Source organism: Fusarium flagelliforme (genome assembly GCF_020744385.1).
Source record: "Fusarium flagelliforme strain FIESC 12 MPI-CAGE-AA-0113 chromosome Unknown B0J16scaffold_2, whole genome shotgun sequence".
Taxonomy (NCBI): Eukaryota; Fungi; Ascomycota; class Sordariomycetes; order Hypocreales; family Nectriaceae; genus Fusarium; species Fusarium flagelliforme.
This window is the reverse complement of record NW_025763504.1, coordinates 344023-369457: the sequence shown is the minus strand read 5'-3', so window position 1 is coordinate 369457 and position 25435 is coordinate 344023. Positions and strand designations below refer to the sequence as shown.

At 47.9% G+C, this 25435-nt stretch overlaps 13 protein-coding genes across 13 annotated transcripts; 7 read left to right on the top strand and 6 right to left on the bottom strand.

Annotated features, from left to right (window-relative positions):
• Positions 1-103: 103 nt before the first annotated feature.
• B0J16DRAFT_331815 (uncharacterized protein) lies at positions 104-1657 on the top strand. Its single transcript, XM_046126636.1, has 2 exons — positions 104-567; positions 616-1657. The coding sequence occupies exons 1-2, from the start codon at positions 387-389 to the stop codon at positions 1437-1439; spliced, it is 1005 nt and encodes a 334-aa protein (XP_045985732.1). The 5' UTR covers positions 104-386; the 3' UTR covers positions 1440-1657.
• A 51-nt stretch (positions 1658-1708) lies between these two features.
• Positions 1709-3833, top strand: B0J16DRAFT_393871 (fungal-specific transcription factor domain-containing protein; the record flags this gene model as incomplete). Its single annotated transcript, XM_046132093.1, has 5 exons — positions 1709-1750; positions 1805-1911; positions 1966-2650; positions 2697-3403; positions 3450-3833. 5 exons carry the CDS (start codon positions 1709-1711, stop codon positions 3703-3705), a joined length of 1797 nt encoding a protein of 598 aa, XP_045985731.1. The 3' UTR covers positions 3706-3833.
• B0J16DRAFT_50444 (class II aldolase/adducin N-terminal) lies at positions 3800-4992 on the top strand. Its single transcript, XM_046133952.1, has one exon. It carries the CDS (start codon positions 3962-3964, stop codon positions 4838-4840), a length of 879 nt encoding a protein of 292 aa, XP_045985730.1. The 5' UTR covers positions 3800-3961; the 3' UTR covers positions 4841-4992.
• On the bottom strand, positions 4993-6824 carry B0J16DRAFT_50443 (nucleotide-diphospho-sugar transferase). The gene has a single exon (XM_046133951.1). The coding sequence runs from the start codon at positions 6559-6561 to the stop codon at positions 5146-5148; it is 1416 nt and encodes a 471-aa protein (XP_045985729.1). The 5' UTR covers positions 6562-6824; the 3' UTR covers positions 4993-5145.
• A 1319-nt stretch (positions 6825-8143) lies between these two features.
• Positions 8144-9615, bottom strand: B0J16DRAFT_50431 (uncharacterized protein). The gene is made up of 5 exons (XM_046133950.1): positions 9298-9615; positions 8885-9251; positions 8722-8839; positions 8611-8675; positions 8144-8566 (listed from the first exon to the last, which is right to left on the bottom strand). The coding sequence occupies exons 1-5, from the start codon at positions 9451-9453 to the stop codon at positions 8226-8228; spliced, it is 1047 nt and encodes a 348-aa protein (XP_045985728.1). The 5' UTR covers positions 9454-9615; the 3' UTR covers positions 8144-8225.
• Positions 9616-11054: 1439 nt separating this feature from the next.
• On the top strand, positions 11055-12478 carry B0J16DRAFT_410596 (S-adenosyl-L-methionine-dependent methyltransferase; the record flags this gene model as incomplete). The annotated part of the gene is made up of 4 exons (XM_046133166.1): positions 11055-11364; positions 11416-11545; positions 11606-12048; positions 12096-12478. The coding sequence occupies 4 exons, from the start codon at positions 11055-11057 to the stop codon at positions 12407-12409; spliced, it is 1197 nt and encodes a 398-aa protein (XP_045985727.1). The 3' UTR covers positions 12410-12478.
• Positions 12479-12488: 10 nt separating this feature from the next.
• Positions 12489-13468, top strand: B0J16DRAFT_50414 (uncharacterized protein). The gene has a single exon (XM_046133949.1). The coding sequence runs from the start codon at positions 12700-12702 to the stop codon at positions 13423-13425; it is 726 nt and encodes a 241-aa protein (XP_045985726.1). The 5' UTR covers positions 12489-12699; the 3' UTR covers positions 13426-13468.
• Positions 13469-13512: 44 nt separating this feature from the next.
• B0J16DRAFT_379708 (uncharacterized protein) lies at positions 13513-15036 on the bottom strand (the record flags this gene model as incomplete). Its single annotated transcript, XM_046131018.1, has 1 exon — positions 13513-15036. The coding sequence occupies one exon, from the start codon at positions 15034-15036 to the stop codon at positions 13513-13515; it is 1524 nt and encodes a 507-aa protein (XP_045985725.1).
• Positions 15037-16169: 1133 nt separating this feature from the next.
• On the bottom strand, positions 16170-16991 carry B0J16DRAFT_393856 (uncharacterized protein; the record flags this gene model as incomplete). Its single annotated transcript, XM_046132092.1, has 1 exon — positions 16170-16991. The coding sequence occupies exon 1, from the start codon at positions 16965-16967 to the stop codon at positions 16170-16172; it is 798 nt and encodes a 265-aa protein (XP_045985724.1). The 5' UTR covers positions 16968-16991.
• A 451-nt stretch (positions 16992-17442) lies between these two features.
• B0J16DRAFT_315526 (uncharacterized protein) lies at positions 17443-18865 on the bottom strand (the record flags this gene model as incomplete). Its single annotated transcript, XM_046125253.1, has 2 exons — positions 17443-17580; positions 17624-18865. The coding sequence occupies 2 exons, from the start codon at positions 18863-18865 to the stop codon at positions 17443-17445; spliced, it is 1380 nt and encodes a 459-aa protein (XP_045985723.1).
• Positions 18866-19082: 217 nt separating this feature from the next.
• On the bottom strand, positions 19083-20916 carry B0J16DRAFT_368139 (uncharacterized protein; the record flags this gene model as incomplete). Its single annotated transcript, XM_046130189.1, has 3 exons — positions 19083-19993; positions 20048-20303; positions 20356-20916. The coding sequence occupies 3 exons, from the start codon at positions 20914-20916 to the stop codon at positions 19083-19085; spliced, it is 1728 nt and encodes a 575-aa protein (XP_045985722.1).
• Positions 20917-21875: 959 nt separating this feature from the next.
• Positions 21876-22974, top strand: B0J16DRAFT_393852 (uncharacterized protein; the record flags this gene model as incomplete). The annotated part of the gene is made up of 3 exons (XM_046132091.1): positions 21876-22051; positions 22096-22812; positions 22860-22974. The coding sequence occupies 3 exons, from the start codon at positions 21876-21878 to the stop codon at positions 22972-22974; spliced, it is 1008 nt and encodes a 335-aa protein (XP_045985721.1).
• Positions 22975-24280: 1306 nt separating this feature from the next.
• Positions 24281-25139, top strand: B0J16DRAFT_262459 (kinase-like domain-containing protein; the record flags this gene model as incomplete). Its single annotated transcript, XM_046123307.1, has 3 exons — positions 24281-24481; positions 24531-24687; positions 24739-25139. Coding segments are annotated over 3 exons (759 nt in total), but the record flags the coding sequence as incomplete, so codon positions are not given.
• Between the last annotated feature and the right edge of the window lie 296 nt (positions 25140-25435).

Genomic DNA, 25435 nt, shown 5'->3' with positions numbered 1-25435 from the left:
TCTGATTGGCTACGGCGTTTAATATTATAGCGAGAGAAACAGCTGGAGATACATCAACTTAATGACTCATTTGCCGAGTTTAGCATAGTTGAGGCGACTGCTTAGATTGCATTTTTAAAGTATGTCTCATGAGTTCAAGAGACCCTTCGCATAAGAGTTGATCTAAAGATAGTAAGTGCAGTGTCACTTATAGTCCTTATCATTTCTTATCTCTGGCTGAACAATAGACCCACAAATGTTGTCAGCGGCTTTCGGACTCCGATACCTTGATGGATAGTATATGGGAGCACATATATCTTGTATATAATATCCCTTTTACTTGTCTCTGAACTCCCGAGTTGTTCGTTTCATCTTTTGTTTCTTCACTTTGTGGATCCAAGTACACCATGGCCTCGACGAAGACACTATCTGCTAGTTGGAGTCTCGTCACTTCAAGTAAACGACTCAGTCGCTCATCTCAGGCTGTGTCTATCGTCAACGAGAAAGCCTTCATATTCGGTGGCGAGTTGCTCCCTCGTGAACCGGTTGATAATAGAGTCGATGTCATCGAATTGAACAACCAACAAGGTAAACATCACTCCCTTTGCCACCGGTCTCACTAACACCCTAGCCAAGATGTTGCCCAGACCCTCTCGGCACCCTCAAAAGTACCCGCTCCACGCGTTGGTTCCCCAAGCACAACAATTGGTTCCAAACTGTATCTCTTCTCCGGCCGCGGTGGGTTGGAAATGAAGCCAATTGAAGAATCCGGCTCTTTGTGGTGCTACCACACAATTGAGAACACATGGGATCTTATCACTCCCGCTGATCCATCAGCATCTTTGCCCGCGGGTAGAAGTTACCATTGCATCACATCTGATGGCGTTGATAAGATCTATATCCACTCTGGATGTCCTGCACAAGGGCGGCTGAGCGATCTTTGGGTTTTTGACGTTGAAAAGAAGTCTTGGACCGAGCTCCCTTCTGCACCAGGTCCCACTAGAGGTGGGGCTTCGATCGCGTTTCTGGACGGGAAGATCTATCGAATGAATGGATTTGATGGGAAGACAGAGCAGGGCGGTGCACTAGACATTTTCGACATCAAAGACTCATCGTGGTCCACCATCACCTTCAAACCTGATGGAAAGGAAGGTCCGGAGGCTAGAAGTGTCTCAGCTCTTATTCCCATTTCAGTCCTCGGCGCGTCCTACCTTCTAACCATGTTCGGCGAAAGAGATCCAAGTTCCCTTGGCCACGCTGGCGCCGGAAAAATGCTTTCTGATGTCTGGGCCTTTGATCTCGAGGAATGCATCTGGCAGAAAATTGAAACGGGTGATGGGCCTGTTGCTAGAGGGTGGTTCGATGCTGATGTGGTTCACGATGGAGTCGTTGTCCACGGTGGCCTTGGAGAGGATAATGAGAGGCTGGGCGATATTTGGGTCATGATCTTCTCAAAATGAAATTTGACAGCTGTGCAAGTCATGCCAAGAATACGATTGGCCATTTCGTAAGAATTCCTGCAGTAGCGTCTGTCAAGTCAGCGGCTTTCGGAGTCCGTGAGCAGATCGACCAATCGGCATATGCCGTCAGTGAGACACCTGTCTAATTACAGCCTAGAGTCAAGTTAGCTCAGGTCCCCGTTAAATACCATCCGGATTCCGATTTTCCGTTATTACCGTGTCATGATCCTTCGCTTTACAGTACTACCTTATGCAACTGCTATTTTAAAATGCCTGTCAAGAGGGCCTGTGACGTGTGCTTCAGACGCAAGGTAACCCCATCATTATCGTGTCATAAGCACCTAATCGTTACTAACAGAGCCAAGATCCAATGTATAAAGCCTGATCCCAATGTACCATGCGAGTGGTGTGCGGATCATGACTTGGAGTGTGCTGTTACGAGAGAGTCACAGAGGAAGAGACCCGATGACCTGTAGCTCTCTTCGTGCATTGATCTTGGGTAACCATACAACTAACATATTGGTAGGGGTACTCTTATCACTCATGTCCAAGCGCTTACACGTCGAGTCACCGAGCTTGAGAAGACTGTTCAGCAACTTCGTTCGTCGATCGGAGCGTCACCGGCTTTTAATAGTCACATCACGCCCTTGTCGACAACCACTACTACAACAGCTCAGTCCAGCTCTCCCTCACTGACACCGCAAGCCTATCAGCCCGTGAGGCAGGTGCGGAATGAGATATGTTTCGGTCAACACTGGTACTTCAAAGGCGTCCCGATCTTCTTTGGAAAGGGGGTCGATTGGATGGCATCGAAGATTGGTGAGAGACCGGAGTTGAACAACTTCCGCCTTTTCGGAACACAGACTTCTGATGCTGTGTCTCATCCAAGGCTAACATTGCCTGAGCGGCAGATGCTGGAAGAGTTGCTGAGCTCTTTCTTGTATTCGGAGTGGCCATCTATATATCCCGTTATAGACCATGCTACTATCGGAGAGATTGTTGAGCTGGCGTATAACCCTCAAACACTGCATACACAGGGACAATCGGAGACTTTTATCCTGGCTGCGGTGGCTATGTGTTCCAAGTTCCAGAGCTCCGAAGAGATTTCCACTCTGTTCGAGGTTGACGCTTACGCCAACAGAGCGCAGAGCTATCTGGTACAAAGCTCTCAGAAAAGCACCCCCGAAGCTCTACAAACAGTAGTTATGCTAGTGAGGATTTCTGAACACCTTTCGACGACAGCTACTGACAATTTAGCACATTTACAGGAGCTTGTCAGGACAGTGGGAAGACGCAGCGATACTTCATTCCATCGCCTGTCGCATGATCTATGACCTGAAAGGCCACTGCTTTTACCACACCCCACCCTCTCACAGTCACACCCGTAACCTCTTCTGGCTTTGCTATATCCTCGATAAAGACATCTCAATTCGATTCGGTCGACCGCCTCTTCTTACCAGAGACTACTGCGATTTAACCTTGCCACAAGACTCGCATGCGATATACACCTCTCATCCAGATCCTTCCATGATCCAGTTCTCGCAAGATTTACAACTCAGTCTTCTCAAAGAAAGCATCTGCTTTTTCCTCTGCTCATTGGCGAGCCCTAGCATTCAAGATGGTACGATATTATGCCACGTGCGACAACTGGACCTCGATCTAGAAACATGGCGCCAAAGCGTCCCTTTAGCCTTCAGACCGAAACTATCACCATCGCCCGACAAACCACAAATGTCGTCGGCCCACAAACGAAGACGAATACATTTGCAATTGGAATACAATTGTTTGACGACTATAATCCATACAGCGATTCGACGCTGTGGTGCCGCTTACGCGACCGACGAGAGTCTACCTGATGGCTTGCATAGTGTTTATCATTCAAGTAGTGATTTGACACTAGAAGCAAGTCGGACAACGCTGCGCATGTTTAAAGAGGAGAACCTATTGGAGCAGGATGTTTTTGGGTTAGTTGTTCTTTTTTTGAAACGTTGTGGATGCTAACTTGAACAGACATGTTGCTTACTATATACCTTTAGCAGCGCTGGCTCTGTTCCTGAACATACTGATCCATCCACTAGACGAAGTAGCACAAACCGACTTGGACATACTCGCATCATCAGTGACGCTCTTCCAACACCCACAGACGTTCAATTTGGCCGATTCTGACCTCGACTCGGTGCAAGAACTAAGCCGGTTCATAGCCGAATTGGTCCGTCTTGGCAACGGCGCGATAGCCAAAGCAAAAAGAGACAACGGAGCCTTATGATAACAAGTATCTCTTCTTTAAAAATGATCAGCATTGTTCACGCCTTCTAAGAGCAAGTCACAATGATACCCCAACCGGATCTTATCCGGTCCCGCTTTACGATAAGCACCGGGTATAAGTCATTTCCCCGCATGATGGGAAACGGTATTTAGAGGGCGCCTTTCTAATGACATAGGGTACAAGCCTTATAAAGAGTCTGTCAGTTGCTTTTCAACAATCATCAATTTCATCTTTCACTATCAAGAAACAACTCAACATGGCTCCCACTGCAATCCAACCCGATACCACCATGGTCGTCCAACCCAAATCCTCTCATGGCCACGAACTCAAAGACAAAACCCCTCTTCAAGCAATGTCCCACGGCTCAGTCGTTCTCCAAGGAATCCCCAAACATCCAGACTTTTCTTCTCAGCGCAAATGGCAACTCGAACATCTCGCCGCGGCCTTCCGCCACTGGCATCGCGAGGGCTACGTCGAAGGCATGAGCGGGCACATTTCCGTACGCGATCCCGAACTCCCCAATGCCTTCTGGACGAATCCTCTAGGCAGACACTTTGGCTTGTTAAAAGTTAGCGATATGATTCTTGTCAATCTTGATGGAGAAGTCATTGGTGGAAACAGAACCCGACCGCCCAATTCAGCGGGCTTTTTGATCCATGCTAGTATTCACAAGGCTAGGGAGGATGTACATGCTATTTGTCATTCACACAGTATCTACGGCAAGGCTTACTCTGTTTTTGGAAAAAGACTAGAAATGCTTACGCAAGATGCTTGCAAGTTCCGAGGAGACGCTCATAGCGTGTATGACGCTTACGGCGGTGTTGTACTCGGTAGTGAAGAAGGAGAGCGCATCGCCGCAGCAATGGGACCCAAGGGCAAAGGTTGCATCCTGCGAAACCACGGTATTCTGACGGTTGGACAAACCGTGGATGAGGCTGCTTGGTTGTATACTTCTATGGAGAACAGCTGTCGGGTGCAGTTGCTTGCTGATGCTGCGGGCGGGAAGAAGGTGCTTATTGAGGATGAGGAAGCGGATTTTAATTTCGATGTTGAGAGTGATCCTGAGGTTTGTTATTGTGAGTTTCAGGTTTACTATGAGTTGGAGGAGGAGATGAATCCGGATTTCAAGAACTAGGACACTCACTGGAGTGCAAGGATATTACAGTCAGTCATCAAACTCTCACAGGACACCATCAGGTATCACTTTCCTAGATCAAAGTCTGTTAGGTAAATTCAAGTCTAAAAAAAACATGCTTATCAACTGTCAAGTCTATCTTAGGCTCATTGGAAAATTCTTCAAGGATCAGGTCCTGAAGTACACAGACAAAGCAGTCTATCTTGGGTATCTCAAACTCTATCAACAGGCCAGTCGGTATCAAACAAAGACCAACTCTTATCGCGGTTAACTACTCACTGGTTAGCTACTCACACTTACGGACCCTACTGATGTGTCATCTGGTTCACCCAGGTAAACCGAGTATCAAGGTCAGCCTGTTCAACACTCTCCAAATTGCGTCCACTCCAACCACAATCCCAAAAAGTGATCAAAGCCCAGAGCTTGATAAAGCTGTGCAAATACCCAAACACAATCTGACAAACCATCAGTTGAAAGTCTTCGGGATACTTCAGAAAGTGCGGGATCAGCTTGACGACCTTGCTCCAGAACATGAAGAGGAGAAGGAGCGCAATATCAGCCATGTTACCGTTCTTGCTCATGAAGAGAGTGAAGATCAGCGCGGCGTCCCAGAGGAGTGCGAAGTTGAAGAGGGCGGCCCAGTAGACCATGAAGGCACTCCAGGGATAGCGGAAGAGGAAGATTGGATCGCGGAGCATGACTGGGTTGCTGCGGATAGTAGTACGAGCCCAGCGCATAAGTTGATCCTTGAACTTGGGCCACTCACCAAGAGTTGTTTCAATAGTCGCATCGTCAGAGTCCTGGAAGAAGACAAGCCACTTCTTCTTCATAGCTTCACGAGTGAGAAAGTTGTCGTCATCAGGTCCAATTCCATCACCACCAAGCAAACCGAAAAAGAATTTTTCATGACAGAACTTCTGAAGCAAATCAGCGTCATTGAGGAATTCAGTGCGATAAGCTGCTGTGCGGCCGGAAACGACAAAAACACCTCCATCGATGGCGTTAGAAGTTCGAAGTTCCCAGTTGTGGCGCTGGAGATAGTTGCAAGCGATGAAGTTGACGATAGACTGCCATGACCAAATTCCAGGTGTAGTACGACGAACTCGCTTCTTGGTAGCGACTAATCCGACGTTGTTGTCTTCAAAGGGAGCGAGAACTTCGGGAAGAAAACTAGCTGGCCAGAAAACATGATCGTCAGCGAATACTGTAATAGCTGTGGTTACGTTGGGCATTGCGTGAGTGATTTGACGACGTTTACTCGGCTCTGAAAGTGCCGCGACGGAAACTCTTGTGAAAGGGGCATTGGTGACTAGTTCCTGCATGACAGTAATACAGTCCTCCTTCAGCGCGTCGCCGACGGTGACGACTAAAATGAAAGCTGGATGATTCGCAAGAATGCTACGAACGCATTCTTCAAAGTCTGGGCCTCGGGGATCGATGGTGGGTAAGATAACTGTGACATCGTTACGGGAGAAGTTGGGGTATGGGCTTGGCGAGAAGGGACGGTAGAGGAAAGAACCAAAGAGATGCACAAAGAGACGGGTGTATCGGAGAACGAAGATGGTGCCGAAGATCTGAATCCAGATGTCTGAGAACAAAATCCAAATGCAGGGAAGAGCTGTGCCGAGGGTGATGAGGAGAAGAAGAAAGGGGATAAGACGGGTAGGCCAGTGGGATTTGGCGGGGAGGGCCTTGGGCCAGTTGTAGAAGATTTCCAGCATCTTGTCTCACCTTGTTGCTGTCAGTGGATTTGATTGATACGAGGTTGATCCAAGAGTTGTTGATTGACTTACCTTGATTCCGTCAGTTGAGATGTTATAAAGTCAAGAGTTGTCGGTTGACTGGTTTGAAGAGACCAAGTTGTGGAAATTGTGGGATTTTATGTTAGGTCATGGTGATAGTTGTTCGTGCATTGTATCACTGTTTCGGTGTTCGCGGCTGTGACAAGAGGTGGTGATGAAGGGACAATGGGTTTCTTTGTTGGCGCTGGATAGACGAAATGGGGTTTGTTCGAGACGACATCGCGGGCACTGCTACGAACAACGAGTCAATACTTCGCTAGCTATCCAGTTGAGCAATGTGCGATTACGGTGACTGTTCGATAGTTAATTCGGGTTCCTTTGACAGTGACGGGTAATTGATACAGAAGCACATGTACTGCTGCCGGATAGCTGCAGTCTATTCAATCATCCCTTGTCAAAAGGTTTAAGCCGGCAAGGCATTCAACATCCATTTAGATAATTTCAGCTTAACTCTCAGACAAAAGTCTAGGATGCCGACAAGGCTCAATATTCATGTACGAATAGTGCGTTATCGCATTTACTCTACAGAATCTCTTACATCTAGAGCAACCCAAGTGTCTCGACGCTTCAAGTAAATGAAAAAGGATTCAAAGAGCATCGAACTTATGTTAATGTCCTTCCCATCTGATAAGGGACCAACGTAGGATTGCGCATGGTCAGCTCGAGGTATCTCCACCCCCAACCTTACATCAATATATATCCTTTACCTATAAAAAAGTTGTCCAGTATTGTATCAGCTGACCATCCTACGAACCTACTATAAACTTGCAATCTACATTCTTATCCTTTTTCAAAGTATCAATTAAAATTGTCTCTTGATTTACCGATCTTCATTTCATGCCAGTATGTGGACTGTCTGTGTTCTTTTATCGGCTGTAGTTTTAGGATTCATCAAAACTCCGAAACATTCGACAATGGTCTCAGCAGCTGCCTCTGATACAACAATGGAACCGTATGAGCATTTCCTCACCACCTCTCTCTGCTACGCGCAAGATCGAGTACGGACCTACCCCGAACACAGCGGTGTGTGGCCAAAAGATCCAAACGCCATCTCCCTTTTCGACGTCCTTAGTCTTGACCCTTATCAAAAACCGTTCCGTCCAATTCGCGAGTCGGTATACCCCGAGGGAAAGAATGGGAAGGAGGCGAAAGAAGCCCTTGAGAACAAAGCCGTAGATTGGACCGAGGCTAAAAAGATACTTGGGAATGAGGATATGCCTGATCAGGAAGTGATGGAGTTTCTGAGAACTGGGGTTAATCAGACTGCGTTGATGGAAATGCCAGGTTCTGATATTGACAGGTTGATGGATATGACCATGAGGTGGATGGTGCATACTGTGTTGTCTGATGAGGATAAAAGGCTTTTATACCAGGCCAGGTTCCTCCCACGATTGAAACGTGGAGAGCTACAGAGGTTCTGTGACAATATTATGGAAAAGCCTTATAGTCACGACGAGCTGTGATAGATAGAAGGAGGACACCAGCACAATTGCAAAATAGGCCGAAAAGGGTTTATATAATGAACGAATTTTGTGCCACCAAGGCGTCCAGCTCTAGATACAACATAAACCGTCCCATACCAATCAGACCTCCATATAGCTAATAGAAATCTCATCAGTCCTCCTAATCCCACCCGCATCATTCAAATTCTTAGCATCCCTCAAAATACTCTCATCACTAGCATTCGCACCATACGCAATAACCGTCTGATGCGACGGGCCTGCATTCGCCCCAGTCCCTGTCCCATTTTTACTACTGTGATTTCCATACTTTTTCAGGTTGTAGCTGCTTCCTCCCGTAGAGCTATCGCCCTTGCTACCGTAGCGGAAGCGAACGTAGAGTGGACGGAGGACGGGGATAGAGGAACACATTATTGTGGCGGTGCTTTCGGTGGCGGACCAGATGAGCATATCGACTGTGTCATCTGGGGACGTTAGTAGAGGATTTAGAGGGGGGATAAGGACGTACAGATGAATTCGTTTGCGTTGAGACTGTCGAGCGCGACCGTTCTGACGATACCACAAATTCCAGCGCTGATATTGTTAGCTCCAGATAGATCTTATCAGATGTGTGACTTACAAGATACCAAGGCTCAGACCACAAGCAACAGTGATTTTCTCCTTGCGCTTCATGTTGAGTTCCCAGATCACAAACCAAGGGAAAATGGCAAAGAAAAAGTCCGCAACAACAAACCAAGCTAAACAGTTAGTATCGCAACCATCGCCAACAGAAATAGACTTACATCCTACAGTGAGCCCAACCTTGGAAAAGTCAATCCAACAATACCCATCAATCCTCTTATCCCAGGTACTCTCTACAGGATCACACTGCACCACAACAACCACACTCGCAAAAAGAGTAATGCCCACCGTTCCCACCAGGAAAGTCCATATAGCCCATTTCTGTATCTTGTTTCGTATAATTCGGAGAAGAAAGATACCAACGGCGCACTTCCCTACGCCGATGAGCAAGATGCCGCTTACTTGGGCATATACTTCCATCTCGACGGCTTTGAAGTATGCATCTGGGTTACCGACGTCTGCGAAGAGACGGCCGATGCCGTATCTTGTTCCGGCGGATACGAAGGAGGAGTAGATTATCTGGAGGACCTGGAGGTGTTAGATGAGGAAATGATTGGGAGGATGGGTGTCGTACAAGGGCTAACAGGACAAGGTAGTCGTCCGCGCCGATTGAGTGAAGAATCCGAGAGCGAGTGTACAGTCGAAGAGACACGAAGAACATGCACACAACTACCTGCGCCCAAAGAACTCCATTGAGCATGGGCCCGTGACCACCGTAGTAACTAGTCATTGTTACAGAACAAGGCTGAGGACAAGAGAACGAGCAATGCCACAGGCTTCAAAAGGCAACGGACCCCACGAGCTTTTCAGATATACTACATCTCAGAATATCCGTCGGGGAGTTCCCCTGATCAACAAAAACGATCATGCTGTTTACTGATCGCCACCAACATCGACAAAGAAAAAGAAAGCAACAAAACATTGGCGTGTTTGAGCCGTGCTATAAAAAGTGACAGGTTCGTTGGGTAGAAATTTCACGGGCTGGAGAACTGAGACTTGCGACTGATGGATTTTACCCTTGTTGGTGGCTTGGCTGTTGAAGAAAAGGGTACGGGATGGACTCGATGGACTACCCGAGACTTTCCATTACGCTAATTTGGAAAGAAAAAAGCAATGACAATACCGGCCCCTTCCCTCTGGCGTTGAAGAAGGTACTTGCGGTTGTTACAAATAATCACTGTGGCTATGGCGTATTCAAATCGACAGGTATCATCCCTTCTGTAGGTTATCACAACGGGGAACTTACTTGAAGCGTCGATCAGAACGCATTGACTAGTAAGAACATCTACTCGGATCGGATGATGAACCGGAACTGCAGCCAAGATCTTGCAATGAAGATCGGAACGGCACGGATCATATCATACGACAAATATCATTTTCGTTTTCTCAAAAGCGCTTTGACAACAAACCTTGGCAGGGAAAAGCGGTTGAGTCTCTTTTCTCTTATCTCGTTCCTCATCTCCCCGCACCGAGCTGTAAGCGAGGTCTCGCTTATGCTGTTTGCTCAGACCATGTTACGCTGAGAAAAAGCAAACCCAGAGGATTTAATCCATCACCAACAAAAAGTACACAATAGAGGGGCAAGTCTCCACTGCGGAAATAACAGTTGCGTGATCTGAGCCGTTACTTTAACTCAATCTGTTTAGTGAATTCGTTGATCTGTGATAGCCAATGATTTATATGTGTGCTGGGTCTCAGTTTAGTGATCAGACCGTACTGCGCCGCAAGGACCCGGCTCCCGGGGAGATGAGGTGCTGGAATCGGGGTCAGAGCGCTAGTACTAACCCTGTAACGAGCACCAGCTGGCGGCTCTGTACTCAAAGGTTAAAGTCCCAAGTACGATTGAGCTGTTAAAAAGAACCTCCAAATTGGCGAAGCTAAGACCGCCGACATTGATAGTTCAAAAAATCGTGCCGTTATAGCAACGGGCGCAGAGACTGAGTTTGCCTACCATTTCAAGGATCTGGACCCCAGTTGATTGCAGTGACTCGACCAACGGCCACAAAACACCTTCATACCAAGAAATGATAGATCAAAAAGACATCAACTCTCGGTGGCGGGGGCAAGATCATTCCCTCCGTGATTCTCTATCGACCACCAAGAGGGATAATGATCATATCTCTGACCCACTGTTGGAAGGTCTTGATGCTGCATTGAGGGAGATACTGCAGCGATTGATGCAGACGCTGGGATGTTGCATTCACTCCAGTATGTGAGGGCAGGATGCTGGTTCGACTGTTTTTATATCAGGAAAGGCTCCCACCCAAGGCAAAAGCTGCCTCACAATTCCAGACCAATCCATCCAGAAATCATCTGTCAATCACCTTCAATATGGGCTCAATCGGCCCCTCTACAAACTCTCTCATCGCAACTCTCGACAACATCCACCCGTCACAGTTCAACGGCGATGAAGTCGAGCGTCTCCGCGTCCGAGCCGCAGCTCGCCGTCTTTTAGCTAGACTTGAAACACCAAATGAGCGAGCATGGGGCTTTGACTTTGAACAACCCGCTGTCAATGCGGCTATCCAGACCTGCATTGATCTGGGTCTCTGGAAGGCTTGGACAGAGAATGGTGGTGGGAAGAAGACCATTGATGAACTGGTCAAAATAACGGGACGGGATGTTGAGCCTAACTTGTTGCGTAAGTGAGAATTCTTTTGGCGGTGATGGGTTTTGTACTGATGCTTTGTAGGCCGCCTCTTTCGTATTATGGCTGCCTTTTACGTCGTCGAGGAAACAGGCGAAGATACCTTCAAACCAACGCCCTTCTCCCATGCAATAGGCGATGAAAACACCGGCATTCGAGGTTCTCTCGAAGCAGGGTAAGTACCACTCCTACAACCATCTACCCATCTACCCATCTACCCATCTAACAATCCCAGATCCCAAACTTACATATCCGCCGCCCTCAACCTCCCCAAATACCTCGCCAAAAACAACTACAGAGAACCCACAGCAGCAACTCAAAGCAACTTCGCAGCAAGCGATCCCGACGGTCTCAACTACTTCGACCGACTCCAAAAAACTCCAGAATTCTACGAAGCCTTCACGTGTCACATGGAGACTTGGACAGCGTGGAAGACACCATGGACCAAGATCTACGATGTTGACAAGTTGCTTGATGGTGCTGATTTGAGTAAGCCGTTTGTTGTGGATGTTGGTGGGAATACTGGGATCGATATACAGCGTGTTCTTGAGGCTAAGCCGGATTTACCTGGTGGTGTGCTTTTCTTGCAGGATTTGAAAGTTATTCTTGAAAAGGTTGATGTTGATGAGAGGATTGTTGTTCAGGTCCATGATTTCTTTACGCCTCAACCAGTAACCGGTACGTCGTCCTCCATTTCCATTAATAGCACCTCACTGACCATGCAGGTGCTCGCGCGTACTTCATGCACGCTGTCTTTCACGACTGGCCCGACGCTGAAGCTACAACCATTCTAACTCACACAAGAGACGCTATGACGAAGGGCTACTCCAAGCTGTTCATCTACGATATCGTCATTCCCGCTACGGGAGCCAGTATTAGCCAGACAACCATGGATGTCCAGATGATGTCTCTTCTTTCATCTGCGGAGAGGACCAAGAGTCAGTGGGAAAATCTTTTGACGGGTGCCGGATTTAAGATTGTTAACTTTTGGCCGGATCCACAACAGTATGAGATGCTGATTGAGGCTGAGGTTATTTAAAGGTTGTTGTGGCACAGTTGGTATTTAGATAAGCTGTCAGAGTCTAGACCACAAGAGACTTATGATGACCAACGACATTCTTTTGTTGTGCCGCCGCCTTACATAGTTCATTGCGCCATTCACCCAACGTCTCATGACTCGGTGTAATAATCCTCCGAAACACCACCTGACTCTATTCTGCTGCCTACATTGATAATAACACATGCCAATCATCATCTCTACATAACGGCCGCTCTCCGCCAACTGATCTTCGTACCGTATTACAACTCTCATAGACTCGTACCAGAAGTATGACAACCTCAACCAAGACAGTCGCCTTCTTCGGTGCAAGCACAGGCATCGGCCTCGCAGCTCTCAAAATCACCCTTTCCGCAGGCCATACTTGCATCGCGCTATGTCGCGTCCCATCCAAGCTCGAAGCTCTCCAGAAAGAGTATCCCGCTCTTCGTGTGGTCGAAGGCAACGCGCATGACTCAAAAGCCGTCAGCGATTGTCTAGTTAAGTCCGACGGCGCGCTGGTTGACGAAATGCTCTTTTCAATCGGCGGCAAGCCTGTCCCATGGAGCTTAACCATCGACGATCCAAAAGTCTGCGAAGTAGGCATGACCGTCCTTCTCGAAGCCATCACCCAACTTCGAAAGAAAGGCTCAACTGGAAAACCCCTCATAGTCGCCGTCTCCACAACCGGAACATCGCGCTTCGGCCGTGACTACCCCCTCGTCATGTATCCAATCTACAATTTTGCAATCGCAGTTGCGCGCGATGACAAGATTACTATGACGGACAAACTAGCCTCTAGCGGAGAAGACTTTTGTGTCGTGAGAGCTAGTCTGTTGGTCGATGGTGAGAGCGATGCACCAGTGAGAGTTGGTATTGAGGATCCAGAGAAGGGGAGGGAGAAGGAGGAGATTGGGTATACGATTTCGAGGGCGGATGCTGGAAAGTGGATTGCCAAGAATCTCATTTTGGGACGGAAGGAGGAATTCGTTCGTAAGATAGTGTCGATCACTTGGTGAGACTGTTATAAAGCTGTCCTCTCAATCCCTCTCCGAATCAATATGATTACCTTATCTTCCAAAGCAAGAGATGTTGCAACTGTGTATTCATGACTCAAAGTCTCTAAAATATCTATCCTCATCCACCGTTTGCCAAGCCCTGTACCTTATCTCAACTCCGGAACCAGCAAAGGCCTTTAGGAGCTTCTCTTTTCGCCCCTCTTCCCTCCTTGCGGCATTTGCCAGCTCTTTGTCATAGATCATCGTTTTCCTGGCAGCATCTTCGGCCGTCCAGCGGAGACGCTTCCGGCGGCCATTACGACGTCCAAAATTCACAACTCTTAATTGGTCGAAATGAGCATTGATTTGCAAAAACTCAAGCGAAGGGAAGTCCCCAGCCACCACACGTTGGACAAGGTATAAGATGCAGTCCATACATTGAACAGCTCCATTGTGTCTCGGAAAGTATATAGTCAGTTTTCGGATAGTAAGTGGTAACAGATCGGCTAGATATGTGGCTCCCTCGGCTTCGCGGTCGAGTTGGTGGTGACAATAGACACATTGTCTGATCGCAAGGCTTTTGAGATGTGTGAACCGTTTGAGTTGATCAGGCTTGATGACGACCTCCTCTGAGTCAAACCTGCCGTGGTTGAATGGCAGAAGAGACCTTTTTCCATAGTCAAGTGTCAGATTTTGAAGAGTTGACTGTACAGGTAGGAGCATGTTGATGAGCTTTCGCGGTGTAGTTTCCCATCCCCAATTGTAAATTGCCTCGTTGACATATACAAATGTCTCTAGTCTCGTTGTTGCAGTAAGGATTTGGCCGAAGACGTCAATGTCGTCATCAGCGTAATCACTCAACGGCCATTCCAACAGCTGGATCTCGACAAGACTCTGAAGCGCGGGACGGCACACATCTACCCTGAATGGCTCCCTGAGACGATAATCCTTGCCGCAATAGCCTCTCAAGACTAAGACCTCGACCTTGGGAGTCAGTTGAAGAAGTCGCGGGATTCCGCAGAGGGTCCTATTGCGAGAGGATTGCCGTTGACTCGTAAAACACTCGAGGTATTTCATATTTTCAAGACACACGGCTGTTTCCAGTTCCCATGAAATAATTCTGAACAAGCTGAACGTTGGTCCGAAGGATTTGTTGCTCCAGTCGTTGCTACGTTTGTGGTCAGGAAGATGTATCTTCAGCCTTTCCAAGTTGGAGCAAAGAGCAAGGGCAAGACTCGCCTCAGCGGTCTCGGGACGCCCTTGTTGTATAGAATAGTCGACTGGATCACCAACGCCAAGTCTCGTCGCCGTATCCTGCACATCGGAGTAATCAGAGTTGCTATGCCGAGAAAAAGGTAGAGTGAGAGCCTTCGTGAGTTGTGTCAAATCCTGGTGAGAGTTGAACATGTTGAATATGTACTCTCCCTTGTGTGATTTGTCGATAGACTGGAAAAGGATTGGTAGTGCAAGGGAGCGGCACAGTCTGCTGGTTCCAGTCAAGCTGACAAGCGCTTTAGCGTCGGCCTTTGGGTATTCAGTCATATACTCGGACCATTCGTCGCGGCAGGGGATGAGTAGTTGGGAGAAGATGAAGTTGATGATTTCGACGGGAAGATCTTCGAATCGCGCCATGATGCTATGCTCACAGCGGTTGTCTGTTCGGATGGCGGAGCTCGATGGTTGTGGTAGGTGATTGATTTCGGTGGAAGGAAGAGAAAAGAAATGGAAAAGAAAAATCACGGCTGTTATGTATGATGACTGTCGTGTTTGTGTGATGTTATCATTGTTAGTGGAAGAGAGAGGGAACAAAGGGATGAAAGCAAGCAACAAAGCGCATTTTATGCTCAGCCAAAACCTTGTGTCAAGGCAGGGCAAACGAGGTTTCGTTGAAACAAAGCAGTTATAATGCTTCAACGAAAGTGTAAAGTCATTCTAAAAACCTTGTCAAAGATGGGTCACTCAATCTTATCGGGATATAACTCAGACGGCGGCGACTGTAGAGACAATAAATCAAAGAAGCCATGACATGGTCAAGACTTAGGTACCTAGCCCCTCTTTCAGCTTTGTTTCAAACGCATTCTTACTTCTGTCTACCACTACCCTTGAACTTCATCCTTAACCCAAAACCTGTACTTTACTACAACACTTGAGCCCATAAACGCCTCTTCAATCCTGAATCTGTGATTCGTAAGATCTCGTTCAACATCGTCCACGAGCTTCATCGTGCTAACGACGAGATTCGGGTGGAATACCGGTGTAACAACACCAGCGTTGATTTCTATATTTTCAAGCAAAGGAAATTCTCTAGCTACCACGCGATGGCCAAGATGCAAGATACAATCTAGACATTGATGTCCTCCTCTGTATCTTGGAAAGGATATAGTTAGCGTGCGGACAGTAATAGGAAGCATGTCTGCTAGGTTTGTAGTTGTTTCTGTGTCGCGGTTGAGTTCGCCCCGTTGGTGAGGACAGTAGCAGAATTGGTCTATCTCAAGAGTCTCAAGACGTGTAAATTGTTTCAGCTGACGACAGTCGATGATGATCTTCTCTGTCCTGGGAGAATAATAGGTTCGAGTGAGTCCTCTTTCTCCATAATCAAGTGTTAGATGTTCTAGACTTGACTGTACTCGCAGCAACTTGTTGATAAGGTGCCGTGGAGGATACGCGTAATGGAACAGACCCAACTCCCAGTCACTGGGAAAGTTAGGGTTCTTGACACTGGAAAGATACTTGAACGACCTGAGTCTCTTAGTTGCGGTGAGGAATTACTCGAGGACATAACTGTCGGTGTTCCTTCTTGTCAAGTCCCATCCTATCATCTGTATTTCGACAAGGCTTTCGAGCGCGGGACGGACTTTTTGTGCAAAGAAGCACTTTTCGACGCACTTGGGCTTGAAGCCGTCTCTGCCCCTCAAGATCAAGACCTCAAGTCGTGGGGACATCTCGAGAAGGAGGGGGACACCAGAGGCGACTATTCCATCTGTAGGTTCAAAGCCCATCCGTACTTCAGGGTATTTCAGGGATTGGAAGATGGCGGGGGTACCCCGCCATCCTGAAATCCGCTTAAACAAATGGAACGTGTTTTTGAAGGAAGCCCTACTCCTGTCGAGAGTATCGAGAGTAATCTGCAGTCTCTTCACCTTAGGGCAAAGTGTCAACGCCAGACTTGCCTCAGCGGATGGATGTTGGTTTTCAAGCGCAAAGTCGAAAGCCTTTAGATCCGCAACCGAAATCATCCCGGCCGTACTTCTGACCAGAGGAATATCGGAGCAAGTGCTCCTGAAAGGTAGAAATAGCGTTCTTGTACATTGTGTGAAATCCTGGTGCCAGTTGAACATCTTGAATATGTATCTGACTTCTTGGTAGTGGTAGAAGGAGTGAAACAAAACCGGTAGGGCAATAGAGCGACAGGGTTTGCTGGCTCTGGCCAATTGGAAGAGGGCTTTGTTGTCTCTTCCATGATCGCTCGTTGGGATCTCGGGGTATGTGTTGTTGCAGTGGTGGCATAGGTGGGAGAAGATGCGGTCGACGATTTCGACGGGAAGGCTTTCGAGACGCGACATGATACGTGGCTGCTGGAGTCGGGATTAAGTTGATGTTGAAGATGGAAGGCAGAACAACCGAATGGAAGTAGGTAGGATATTTTATAATCAGTAGAAACTACATTCTCAGGCAGAGAATAAGGTTTCGTGCAGGCATTGTAGGCTTGATGCTTGAAAAACGTAATGCTGTTATGGAAGAACCTTAACCTTCAGTGTCCCTACCATACAGCGGCTGAGGACTCTATGGCCAACGATGTTATGGGAAACAAGACTATGAAGGAAATCCTCAAACACGTTTACCATAACGACATATGCCTCAGGTGAAGATGGACGTATACAGTCTGTAAAGCACACAGGCTGGGACCTGTCTAAGATAGTTTCGCTCTAAGAAAGGCTGTGATACTTATCACAGAAAGATTGCTTGAGTATAATTGACAGGCAGAAGCTTTAAGGTTCGAAGTTAAACAACATGTTGACCACAGACAGCCACGAAACCCTATGCAAGCTCAGGCGCATCGTCCGTTGGCGTCCAACCAAACCCCTTCAAAACACCAACCCATGCACTAACAACCAAAAGAACAACCCTCAGTCCAAGGATAATTCCCTTTCCAGCAAAGCTATCAAGATCAGGCAGCTAAAAATGTTAGCGTTGCAATGTTTGGAGATGAGTGACGTACCTGCTGATTGCTGCTCTTCTTCACCCAAGAAAACGCTCTCGGCATCATAGCTTTCTCATAAATGTCTAACTGTGCAGAAACAACATCATCCGTTAGAAGTCCGTCCGTTCTTGCAAGTTCAAGTAATGGACCCAGTGCATCGGCCGTGTCATGGATGGCGTTGTTGGCGCCCATTCCTCGTGATGGAAGCATTGGATGGATCGAATCTCCGATGAGCCAGACTCTTGGATGTGCAGTTCCCACATCTGACGTCTTGCTTAAGAGTTTTTGTCTCCAGTCGACGGGCGTATCGCTTTTTGCGTATCTCCAAGGTGTAGTCATAAGATCTTCATTGTCCACAGCATCGATTAACTTGTGGAAGTCGGGATGGAAACCCGCTTCCGTGAGTTTCTCTCGCATGAGGGCTTTCTTGTCGATATTCTCTGGTAAGTCCTTTGATGAAGGCCCTGTTGACCATGACATGCCCAGGAATAGCGAAGCTTGTTCTTCGTCGTAGTTGATAGGTTTGTCGGACGATTGCTTCGATAGACTTTCGGGGAGATATGCTGCTGCGAAAACCATGGCTTTGGAGTTGCCGGTGTATATCGTGCCTTTCTCCAAAAGCTGTGTTGGTAGTGTCTGTAGAACGGACCACGGGAGATGGCATTTCCCCAGAAAGCCTCCATGTCCTGGCTTGACTTCTGTAACAATGTTGTCCAGACCGATCTGCTTATTGGTCCAACTTCCACTCCCCTCCGCAGAAACAAGTAAATCGCAATCCTCCCAAGTCCCATCATCGAAATGCACTCTCACGCTACTCTGCCCCACCTTCCCCTCCAGGATCTCATATTTCGTATACTTCTTCCCATATACAATGGCGCCGTTCTCCTGCAGTGGCTTCTGCAAAAAGTCCCTCAACCTAGTCCTTGCAATAGGAGCACTCTTCTCATAAAGAGGAGCTTTACTCAAGTCGATCAGAACTTTGAGGTCTGAAGGACTGAAGATGCATGGTGCGGAAGACACCACACCTCCGGATTTGCCGAAGAGTGGGAGGAGCTGGGCGTATTGTTCTTTCGTGAGACAGGCTTTGAAACCGGTTAAGGCGTGGGCTCCGAGACGGATTTGGTACCCGCCTCTCGAAGAGCCTTGGGGATCACGTTCGTAGACTGTTACTGAGATGGAGTCGGAGTTGTTGAGGAGGCCGTTTGCTAGACACGCGCCTGCGAGGCCGCCGCCTATGATTATGACTTTAAGGGGAGCCATGACGGAAGTAGTGAGAAGACTCGATATTGAAGCTTTGAGTTGAGCCGCACGACTTCTTATTAAAATATTATCACGGACTCTAATTTTAACAATGCTGGCTGCCCTGGTGTAGTAACCAATGTATCAATGAGGATGTCTTCCGCTTACACGTCCTGTGGATCCATCTTGATCCGGCTTAGTACCCCGTCGGCCCAGCCCCATTTCTCAGAGCGGGCCTTCACTCATCATCCTCCACATGAACCGTAGACTCCTTCGTCGGCGTCTCCCCTCGTCTCAACTGCGCAAAGCTAGCGGCAAAAGCTCTACAAAAGCCCCTCCAAGCTATCTGTCCACACAAAGTCATCTCCAAGTCCCGCAGCAGTCTCACACGAGAGTCCGAGTCCAAAAGCCCCACCCCTGTTAGATGCACAATCTTATCATCACCACCTTCGATCCACTTCTTTATCTCTTCTGGGTCATGCAACTGGTCAAGCCGCACGATGGCTGGACGTCTCGCCGATGGGGCTTTAGGTGGAGAAAGCTCGAGATAGCAGTATATATATCCCATTGCCACTGTCAGACTGAGGGCGTCGTAGCATGCTAGGCGACGGGAGGAGCGTGTTGTTTTGAAGATTGATGCTGCGTGCCATAGGCACTGCCTCGCCTTACTCCCGTTCTGTAAAAAGCTTCCAAACTTCTGTTTCGCCTCGACCATTTGTTGTTTACTCGCTTGCCATCCTGTAGCGGAGTGCAGTATTTCCAGAGGCAATCGTCTGAGTATAGCTAGCACGTGGAACAGCGTTTCTGTTTCTTTGAGGGCGGCTTGGTCAATTGACGCTTCTAGCTGTAGATTCTCGTAATCTGGGATTTGGATGATGTGGCTGTTGGTAAACGAGGATCTTAGAAGTTGTGAAGATCGGAGCTGACGGGCTATGTTTTTCTCGTCTATAAAGAGCTCCAGCAGGGTCATCTTCGAGACAAAGGTCGATTTCGTATCTGTATCTGACACTGGGGTTTCCTGGGCTTTTTTCCAGTCTTGTGCACTTCGGGCCTGCCAAATCGTATCGGAGCAGGGTAGTTGACGTGTGATATCTCTGAAGTTGAAGATAAGAGGTGTTCCGAGAAAGAGGTGTCCCAGACACTCTAACCCTGCACGATAATTAGTCATTCTATCTCCGAATTTTTGGGTTATCACTGTCATACCTCGAATACAAGTGGCAAGGCGGAGTAAGCTCTCCGAATACAGCCAGTCTGGCCATTCCTGCCGGGGGTTAGGATGGTGTCCCATACTGCTCCGTCCATCTGCGGTGATCAAGTCCCAGCACATAGTCGCAAGGCTGTTTCGTTTATGCTGCAGCACGACTTTGTCTCTATGCGAGCCAGAGAACATCCAAAGAACATGGAGCAGAAACACAGATTGAACAGTAACCAAGTCGGGCTTCATCAACTTCTCCAATATCTATCATCATATTCGTCAGTATAAATCTAATTGGCCCCATCCTTTGACTTACTGTAACCTCCACAGCCCGAGCAAGCAAATCGCACAGGATAGCGTTATACGAATCCGCTTCGTTGATCTCTGAATAATTACTCCCGACTGCCGCAGTAGCTAGAAGTAAGATCCAATGTAGGTTTGGTTCCTCCACACTGGACGGGTGTAAGAATGGGAACTGGGGGTCGAAGTATTCGAAATATAGTTCTACAAACGCATGTATGATACGTGGCGGTATACCGGGTTGGTTTCCATGACACTGGCTCCTGTAGAAGACGTCCAGAGCTTCAGATGCCTCCTGTGCAATATGCTGGATGTGGCCATATATCTCAGCGCCTGCCATCTGTACACTGGATTCTGGAGGCTGGGGAAAGGATTTGCAGGGCTTTATGTAACCAGAGCATATCTCTTCCGGCCTGAGATATTCTTGACGGGAATTTACAAATGCTGGTTGGGGCTGCATGGTATTTGGTACAGAAGCTGAAGGATCCAAGATTGGAAGTATGTCATGCTGTAAGTCTGGTACATCAAAGGTCATATTCGGACCGTCCATGAACCATGGAAAAGCGAAGTTGGACATGAGTGGAGTCCAGTTTGTCCCAGTATTCCCCATGCCGTTATTTATATCGTGGAGGGAGATAGCCGTAGAATCTTGATGCCAATCTTGCGTGTCCAGCTGGGTTACGAATGTTGTATCGGCCGGAATGGTTGACACACTGGTTGTATTTGATGAGATGGAGGGATGATGGCTCCATCCTTCTAAGCTCACCTCACCAAAAACGGTCGTATCTTTTGTCTGTACCGCGATACACTCTGAAGTCGCTGAACCCACTGGGCTCTGGATGGCCCCTCCAGTCTGACTACCAGGCGTTGTAGGATCAGCCTCACCACGAGGATACCTACACTGAAATCCCTTCGTCTTACATCTTACACAAGGCAAGCCCCTCTCACATCTCAGCTTAGACTTGGAACATGGCAGACAAGCTTGACCAGGCCGCCGAGCAGGTCTTTCATTATGCTGTGGCCCATGCAGGGAACGATGACGAACTAAAGTATCGCTAATATTCACGTTAGCTGGACAGAACCTTCCAAACTATAATGTGCCCGTACTTCCTTGAGAAGGACTTCTGACAGATTTGGCAGACAAACGGCTTGAGGCCCGTATGTCGTCGGAGGTGGCGATCGCGATGTTCCCGGCGCTGGAATGTTTCGCCGCAGTATTCGCAGAATAGTGGGTTGAGGCTTGTGTCTGGATCCATTTCGTTTACCCCGTCGCTTCGGGGATGCGGACTTGAATTGTATATGTTCGTTGCTTGAGGGAGATGATAGTCGATGAAATTCCGACGGTTGTTGATGGGCCGGGCCGAGGTCGGTTTACCCCGTCGGCCCCACATCGCATCGGATCCCAAATCGGACTAGCAGCTTATACCCATGATGGACCTAAGAATAGGGTAACGGAACAGTATGTTCTCGTAATAAAAGCCGACTCACGATGGATTGCTCATGATATGAAAAGTGTGGACTATCGAATAATCGATCATGGAAAAGACGACTCTCGAATGGTTTGGTGCAACAACCTTCCGCCTTCGGACCAGAGGCGTGACCATTTTCCTTGACACATGGCTTGACAAACCTACTATTCTACCAAAGTACCTGTCGGTCGATGAAGTTACAGAGGCTGATTACATTTTCATTTCCCACGCCCACTTCGACCAGTAAGTCTCTCACACTCTAGAAATTCCACAACTAACAACTCAAGTCTCCCAGGAGCTGACCGCATTGCTATCAAAACCGGCGCCATAGTAATAGCAAACAATGAGGCGATAAACCTCCTCCGCGTCGCAGGTGTACCAGAAGCTCAACTCCTCCCCGTGCAAGGCGGCGAGCGCATCCCATTATTCACCCGCAAAGTCAGAGATGATCCTTCTCTACAAGCACCTGGTCTTCCTGGCGCACCTACACGGCCATTGCACACGCATGCTGCTTTGTCTGTAGACGTATGGCCTTCGCTGCATTGCTTCATGCCAGAGGATCATCCTGAAGTCATCGACACAGCTACTGTGTATAAAGGCTCGGCGAGTCCGTATAGCTGTACGCTCGATATAACTATGGGTATGAAATACGGCTTGTTAAAAATCGGTGATCTTATGCCACCTGAGAAACTGACACCAGGCCATCGCTCTTTCATCGAGTACGTCAACGATGGCAAGAACGTTTTCTCACACTGCGACGGCGGCCAATTAATGTTCAATCTCATTATGGGTGAGAAAGCATTGCTCTGGAGTGCCCATCTTGGTGGTTACGAAGGTATTCTGCGAGACTTGAAGCCGAAACCTGATATTGCGATTATGGCTGTAGCCGGGAGAGCGAACTTGAATGGGAGACCTTTTGATGGGAGTGCGGCTGAGTTTGCGGCTATGAAGGTTGGATGGTTAGGATGTCCGGAGAGGTTGATTTGGTGTTTACATGACGAGGCGTAAGTTCTTATTCCAGTGAGGCAATGTGGTACTGACTTTGTTCTAGGTGCATTCCGCCCTGGAGGATTGATACGAAGGCTGCCACAGAGGCTGTTGAGAGGAATGGGAAGACAAAAGTCTTAGATTTGGAACACGCCCGTATCGTTGAACTTGATATATAGAAATTGTGGAACTGAGTTAGATAACTTAATCATAAATCAATGTAATTTACATCGGCTTCCCGCCTTTTACGCCCATTTTGTTATAGCTGCCAGCACGAACAATTGGCTCTGTCCCATTGCAAAAGCCGTCGGCAAAATCTGTGGCTATGGTAACGAGTGCCTCTGGTATAACTGACTTGCCAGCAGTCCTGCCAGCCCTTCCGAAAGGACCGGCCTCTTCTCATGCTACAAGAACCCATCTATCTACTACTGTCACCAAGTTACCATATCCTCGTCCACCCAAGGTAGGTGAAGATGCGATGGCCTTCAGCTGTCCTTGTTGCTGTCAGACCCTACCTGTTGGTATGCTGGAGACGTCTCGATGGAAGTAAGTCTTGCTCTCCTCTTCTAGATAAATGCCGGTTAACTATTTAGGAAACATCCTGCAGAAGACATCCAGCCATATACCTGTGTATTGTCAGGATGTCCAACCTGGAAATACTTTATGTTACGAAAAGGGCCTGGGGGTCACATCTGCGAGACGACCATGGAAGCACTGATATGTGGACGTGCTTCGCTTGTCTCGACAGCCTGCAGTTCGAGGCAGAAGCCGACTTTCTAGCGCACACCTTACAAGAACATGACGAAACTATTTCAGAAGGCCAGTTTTATGCTCTTGCAGCTGCGTGCAAAACAACTATCACGGCCGACATTACCTCTTGTCCCCTGTGCGCTTGGCCAGCATTGGAGGAGGGCGAAGTCAGTCAAATGGCAGTTCTAGACCACATTGCAGAGCATGTTCATGCATTTTCGCTACGCGCATTACCATGGGCACCGGATGCAGCACATGAAGCGGAAATCGGAATCCAAAGGGCTGTCACAAAAGTTGAGCCTTGGCTCACAAAGTACAACCTCACTTCCGAGACACTGACGGTCATCGAGGGCTTGACTAAAACACCAGTATCATCTTCGCCAGTCCCCCATTACTTTGACACCCACGACTACTTTGCAGAGGATTCAGATAATAGTAGCTGCTCGACAGTCTCAGATGGAACCATTGAACGGGAACTCCGGGAGGGGCAGTCTCCCGTTTCCAGACAGGCAATCGTAGAATCCGTATCCGACTACGACGACGGATACGTCTCCAGGTATGCCTTCCTGCTACTTACTTTCAATTCCAAACGGTAGTGGCTTATTTCTAAGAAGCTCTAGGCTATCCTTGTGGTACAACCGACAGGACCATACCCGTGGAAAACTGTATTTAGCTCTATCCTTCCACTTACGCACTTGAGTGAGAAGGATATACTAACGTCATATCAGGTCTAATTACAAATTCGGTCGTACCATCAGCTCTGGAAAGCACTCAACTGTCTTTGAGGCGCAGTCTGAAGACGGAAAAGTTGCAATTAAAAGCATAATAAAGACAAGAGTCAAGGAGAGGGTGGAGGATATATACCAGGAAATAAAACTTCTGCAATATGTTAAGCACCCTAACATTGTCAGGTTTGTCAACTGGTTCGAGACAAACGTAACCGCTCTTCTTCAAGGAAAACGTCCTTAGGCGAAAAAACCACCAGGTTAAATATCATATCGTTACAGACTTAGCTAAGGGCGGCGAGCTTTTCGAGCGCATCACCGACCAGGGAAGGGTTTCAGAGCCAGATGCTCAACGCGCTGTGAGGGATATTCTTGCGTCAGTTGAATACCTTCACGATCATGGCATCGTGCATCGACGTATGTTACTCCAAGGCTGACAAAATGGTCACCAGCTAATAATTGGTATAGACCTTGACGTTCATAAATTTTGTTACGTAACTAGAGCCCAAGGCTCCCGTCTCATTCTCATCTCATTAGCCCATGCCGACTGGGAGAAAATTGAAGAAAGGTATATTATTCCCGTGGAACCAGACAGATCTGCTACCAGAGCATCTGCACCCGAAATTATGCGCCGGGAACGTTCTGGTAAACCAGCAGATATGTGGAGCATAGGCGTCATTGCTTATATGATCATCGCTGGCTATTCGCCCTTCCGAAGTGAGGCCATTCACGACCTGATTGAAGAGTGTACCATGGGTTCTATTGTTTTCCATGAGCGGTATTGGAAGGATATCAGCGACGAAGCTAAAGACTTCATCCGCTGGTGTCTTCAACCCAATCCTGAAGACCGTTTAACCATAGAGGTATGAGTTTTGAGGCCTGTCTGCGATTTTCCTTTTACTCTCGGTGCTGACTCAAAATTATTTAGGAGGCCAAACGTCATCCCTGGATCATAAAAAGCCAGGAAATGAGTCAAATCAGGAGCCGCCTCTCGCGTGCGAGGTGGAAATGCGTTATCCTCAAGGTTCAGCTCGCCCTTCAGATTCAACAGCTTCCTTCGCAGCAAGACAACCCGGGAGCAATCACAGATGAGACAAAAGATGACCCTGCTGAGAGACGTTACCAGCGAAAGCCCTCCGCTTGGACTAATCGTACTCTGAGTGAC